Genomic DNA, 6038 nt, shown 5'->3' on the forward strand with positions numbered 1-6038 from the left:
TAAATAGTTCTTATCTTAAAAGCATAAAGCTTACATTTCAAAATGTCATGTTGATCGATTTCATTCTTGTTTCTCTATTTGATATTTGGAGAGGCAAAAAAATCTAGGATCATAATGCTTCAATGTAACTCTAAAACTCTATGATTTAATGTACAAGATTAAAGAGGTCTGCTTAATGTTTTCGGTCAGTTTCTGGGGATTTTAGAAGCTTTGGTAGGGAGTAGGCATTGGCCCTATTAAGCTGTTAAGAAAACTGTTGATCGTAAAATAGTATTACTTCAATAATGTTATTTTGTGGGGAGCATAATTAGTGAGAAATGTCGAATGGATTTTACCTTTAACAAGAATATTCCATCAGTATTAAAATTGTAATTTGAAATACTAGTGGTGGCTACAAAATCCATCTAGGTAGAACGATTTCAACCTATTTGGAGGAAATTGAAATAGACTATTATCTTCAATCGTACCTACCTACCTTAAAATGTGTTATAATTTAGAGCCTACATTTTGTGATGCCTATCCTCAAGTTTTTTTGACCAATCGCTAACTATTGAATCCGTTCGGCCATGGGATGTACTTCCTTTGTCGATCAAGATTGACTCAGTATTAAAATTCTATAAAGGGATGTTGAGAAAATATTACCTTTATGGTTAGTTATCACAAAAAACGCTCTATGTATATAGTACGGGTTTGCAATTTTACACGCGGGAGGAAATGTCCTACTTTTCTCCCTTGGTGCACATACTATTTTTTTCTCCTACCAGACCGAAAGTTCGTGGAGTACCGAGCCGGGGTCCAGGGGCGAAGCCCTGGCAGGGGGTAGGCGGGGCCATACTCATAAAAAAACAATGTAACTGTTTTTTAATTTTTAAATAAACTACTACTAATTGAATAAGAACTATCTGATGAACTCATCCTTGTTTAATACTTCAGTATTAAATTTTATTGCCTTTTGTTTGTTTCACTTTTACACTAAACACAATATTGCAAATTACCCGAGCACACCAATGGCGGAGAATTTTAGGTGCGTGAGAGCAGACGTAGACACTAACGCGCATGCGCACTTGTCAGTACCCAGGAAGGAAAAGTTACACTTTCTCCCCTGTACAGCGGGAGGAAAAGTTAGACTTTCTTCCCTGTACAGTGGGAAGAAAACCGAACTTTCGGCGTAAGTAGGAGCAAAAATGTGTATTCTTATAATAATTCTTCATAATTATTACTTTTTGTCATAAAATAGTTCTTATTACTTACATACTTTATAGTACATGTCTATGCCGCCTGTAGGTATGTCTTTTTATTTATTTATTCATTCATAAAATGCTATGTTTTAATTAATATTTTTCTATCTCATTCAGTCAATTAAGCATTTGAAATTGTTACACCGCAAGCTATCATTATTTCTTCTATGATTTTGTTCATCTTACGGTTGCCTGGAAGATTAATAGCGATAATGCGCCCGTTGTATTTTCATGTTATGATATTTCTGTAATTAAATTTTTATTGTTTTTACAAGAATGCATAATTTAATCTAAAACTCCGATAATTCGCTATGAAAAAAAACATTATTCTCTTTTATTATAAAATATTCTTTTATTACTTATATTTGGAGCCCATAAAAATCAAAGCGCACAGTTTGACACAATATGTGCTTGTGCATTTTCAAAACCTTAATTTATTGTAAATGCCCCTGTTTCAAAGGTGAAATGACGCATGACGTGATTGTTTTGCGGCTAAAATAAGCAGGATGGTTGTACTTATTCGTGCGGGGAGAAAAGGAAAATGTCTTTTTTTATTCGAGTACTATTTTTGGTAAATAGGTCTTTAGAAGTTTTTAATAACGGAAGGAAGATCTTCCACCGAGCGGGTGATGTTGCTCCGTAGACCGACGGTTCGAATGTTGTTGTTCGGAACTTGTATAGATGCAAGCTTATCTTTAAAATGTAAGCGAGATTCAGGCATCTGTCAATTGCGTTGTATGATGGCTAACCGGTACAGGTCTTTTCCTATGAAGGTGTCGTTTAGTATACAAAAAGTTAATGATTTTTTATCTATATTTTTTATTTATTTCTATCAATCAAAATATGCACTCATGGTATCGATGCATCTCTGCCAGCGTAGTGGTAATTTTCCAATACCGTTCTTAAAGAACTTAGGGCTACCGGAGCCAACAAATATTCAAAGGCATTTTGTCAAAGGCGCCTCAGATTTTTTTTTCTTTCCAAGAAGCAGTGCGAACTTTTGAAAAAGTAAAAGTCTGTCGGCGCTAGGTTTGGTGGGTACCGTGAATGAAGCAAAACTTCCAACCCTAGCTGTTTTAGCTTAGGGACCGTCTGTTGTGCCGTATGAGGTCAAACGTTTTCGTTTAGGAGTAGTGGGAATGAGCGATTAAACAACGCTGACCGGAGATTAACGAGCTTCTCCATCATTGTGTCCAGTTCCTCCCAGTACACATCCGTAGTAATGCTGGTACCACTTGGTAAGAAGCTGTGATTAATTAATTATACCGGCACTAGACCACTAACTGACCATGACTTTTTAGGAGTATGTTTTAGTTGGGATCATTTCTAGGCTTACCATTATGTTCTTTTTTATATTTGCATTTTTTTATTTTTTTTATCACGCCAATTTGACGAAAACGGATCAATATTATTGATGCTTGATACGTGAGTGTCGTTAGCTTTCACTATCGCCTTTAATTAATCGCTGTTAAGTATAGTTGTGGGGCGACCACGGATTTCATTTTTTAAATGAAAATTGTATCCATATTAATGAAAAAGAAACAAATAAAGTGAAAACAGAACACTAATCAGTAAACGAATGACTGAGCTTGAACATATAATTAGATACTTTTAAAATAGTATGCATTTGAATTTAGATTTTTTGCCCAGCCATACATAAATTACATTTCAAATGGCCAATATTGCAAAACTGCAAGTTCATAGTTGAAGACCTATTATTATTATCTAGTAGGAAATACTAAAAATAATAATAAGTGACTTGAATGAAAAGAGAATCTATTTGAAAATAATTTAATTTGCCTAATAAAATAAACTAATAATACAATTAAATTGTATAATTAGATTTTTAGTTTTTGGCACGTTTTAGTGGTGGTAGATGGGAGCGGAATAGGTGAAGGGGGCAGGGTATTTAGCGATAGGGGATGAGTAGGCGACAGGGGCGGAGTGCACGATAGGAGCAGAGTGTACGACCGGGGATGCGGCATAAGTAACTGGGGCAGCAATCTTGGCGACTGGTGCAGCATATGCTACTTTAGCGACGTGGCCGAGGGGTTCTCTGTGCACGACAGCGTTGAAACCGTTGTGGGGATCGGCGGTGTATTCAACGGTGCGCTTGGTGCCATCGGGGTCAACCACGGAGTAGGAGCCTTGAACGACATCGCCGTCGCGGGTCTCGTGTTGACTCTTCGAGTCACCAGTGACGCCATCTTGTACGTCGTATGCGAAACTGTATTGAGGGTGTGCGTCGTATTCTTCGACAGCGACTTTAGCAATGGGGGCGGAGTACGACACTGGTGCTGCGTGCAATGCGGGTGCGGCGTAACCGTATTGCGCTACTGGAACCACACCGGCGCTGGCAGCAGCTACCAGGCAAGCCAATACTACGAACTGTGAACAAATAACATATCAGAATATAATATTACAATACAATTAGGCAAATTGTAATGTTCGGATAAATCTACGAAACATTAAAATGTTAAACGGAAATACACTCTAATTCTAAATGGAACATTTGAAAATGTTAATGCTTCTAATCTTTATATTTATTGATAATTCGATACCGTAAAATGGGGCGATTAGGGACAAATTCCAACTTTATGAGCAATTTTAAGGTAGTTGTTGATGTATATAATGCTATATCAGGATCAAAATGATTGAGTCTTGGGGGCATCTTTGTTGTCTAATTTAAAATTATACAACTAGCATTACAGTTTAAGCAAAAAATGCAAAAATAGGTGTAATCCCTATTTACCCGAAAATTGCGGTTAATTGGGACGAAATGAGAAATTTGCTAGGGTTGGCACTACTTTTATTTTTATATATAGTTTTAATTTATTTATTTATTTAGTTGCACCAACAAAGTGATCATCAATAAAAAAAATTGAAAAACTGACAAAAGTACATGGCAGACATCACCTCAATTATAGGTGCAATCGACAGTGCATTAACAACATTAATTGCATTAACAAATATATATATATATATATATATATATATATATATATATATTTATACATATATAATGGGCTTTCTTAGAAACGGTTTATATTTCTCCGTTCTTGGTAAGTACTTAGGGGCTGATATTTCTATCTGGGTTAAGAGACTAGGTGTGTCGGTTATTCTATGGATTAATCAGATGAATACCCCCACTCTGAACAAATATTAAATATTTTATTATGTATTACTTAGACATTTTTGTCCACCTTGAGATTTCATTGATCTTGTTACATGTCTCTGCAAAATCGACTTCCTTATATTAAATTACTTATCTATTTCAACTAAAGACTTATTCCCAATTTCGCTTCGAATAAACCAGATTTTTACTAACAAATTTAAAAAATATTGTTATAACTACATAGACAACCCTACAAACCTGTACCTATTTATACTTAGGTCGTTTCCATTTCACGTATTTTCATCCCAATTGACCTCTTTTTCGTTGTTATTTGTACCTAAGACGTCCCCAATATCCCCAAAAACAACAGATTTTTACATGTATTTTTATTTAATCAAATACATTAAAACCAATAATAACTGAGACTTACCTTTAATATATATGCTGGTTCAAACAATAAATAACGTTTATAAATCATAGTCGTCTTCTATTATTATCAAATAAATAAAAGAGAGCAAAGTTTCTAGCACTAAAATAATTACCACCACAGGAAGTTAATTTGATACGCGATTTTTTATAAGTTAGCAGCTATTATCATGCATATTCAGAGTTGTTTTGTGAACTTTCAACATTCTACTATTAAACTACAAAAAATGGAAGATTTTGCAACGAATATAAAACTTATATTGAGCGTCGAAAGATTTTCCCGGTTTTTTCCCGATTCGCCTCTCAATCCCTAATCGCCCCATTTTACCGGTACTGAACTTCATTTAAATGAAACGATTTTAATAATTTTTGTGCGCACTGAATGCGTTCCTGGATACTGACAATTGAATTTGCAAAGATTTAGAATTGGGCTTGGTAGATGGCGCTACAACCATATTCCCGGATTTTTTTACTGGGCAGAACAACGTCTATCAGTTCTGCTAGTATATTATTTAAATCTATGCAATCAATTTAAGGGTAAGAAAGGTAAGAGACCTAAAAGAAAATACACACACACCATAATTAAACCTAATTCTTGGTATGTACAAAATAAATTAAATTGCTTCTAATGTATGTATGTAATTTATAAAATAAATTTAGTAATGAATTAATTTAACGATAGTGTTAATATTATACCTTGAATGCCATTGTACTGTGAGTGACTTGATCGTGGATCTCGAATGATATTTTACGAAGATTGCCCGTAGCTTTTATACTACCAGCGGGGGCGCACCCTTTCACTATTTGGCTGCGACGATAGGCGACCATGAGCTTTAGCCCCGAGGGGCTGATAGGTGAGTTCCTAGAAAAAAAGCAGTAAACATGAATTTTGTCATGGTCCAAGTGTTTTCTTGGTCTCGTGTAAAAAATAGTGGTGGTGTAAAATAAATATTCACTTATGGTAGAGCGTATAGACAGCCGATCAGATAGCTGTCACCAATTTGCCTGTTTCTGTCGTGAGGGAATCATCAGTTCCTTCACGTCAGTTCCTCCGCTGCAAGGGTGGAAAATGCTACAAAATGATACAACTGAGATTTAGATTTAATGTCTCAAGTTGGGTGTCAGCATTCATGTTCTAATATCTATGGCCTATCTTATAACCATCTGAAACAAGTGTGCTGTGAGCTTGTTCACCGACCTACGTTATCTATTTTTACATATTTATACTATAAGTGACTAACGAATTTAACTATATACAA

General features: G+C 35.3%; 1 protein-coding gene across 1 annotated transcript; it reads right to left on the reverse strand.

The window, feature by feature from the left end:
- Nucleotides 1–3015: 3015 nt before the first annotated feature.
- CPR67 (cuticular protein RR-2 motif 67) lies at nt 3016–5634 on the reverse strand. The gene is made up of 2 exons (XM_028175098.2): nt 5476–5634; nt 3016–3626 (listed from the first exon to the last, which is right to left on the reverse strand). Exons 1-2 carry the CDS (start codon nt 5605–5607, stop codon nt 3102–3104), a joined length of 657 nt encoding a protein of 218 aa, XP_028030899.2. The 5' UTR covers nt 5608–5634; the 3' UTR covers nt 3016–3101.
- Between the last annotated feature and the right edge of the window lie 404 nt (nt 5635–6038).

The sequence above is a fragment of the Bombyx mandarina genome, chromosome 07 (assembly GCF_030267445.1).
Source record: "Bombyx mandarina strain Sakado chromosome 07, ASM3026744v2".
NCBI classification, from domain to species: domain Eukaryota; kingdom Metazoa; phylum Arthropoda; class Insecta; order Lepidoptera; family Bombycidae; genus Bombyx; species Bombyx mandarina.

What these genes read in the sequence shown, in the direction of transcription:
- CPR67 (XM_028175098.2), bottom strand. Translation starts at nt 5,607, where the DNA reads ATGGTCGCCTATCGTCGCAGCCAAATAGTGAAAGGGTGCGCCCCCGCT. An exon ending in ACAGTACAATGGCATTCAAG is followed by an intron (nt 3,627 to 5,475) that starts GTATAATATTAA and finishes ATTTGTTCACAG; the next exon opens with TTCGTAGTATTGGCTTGCCT.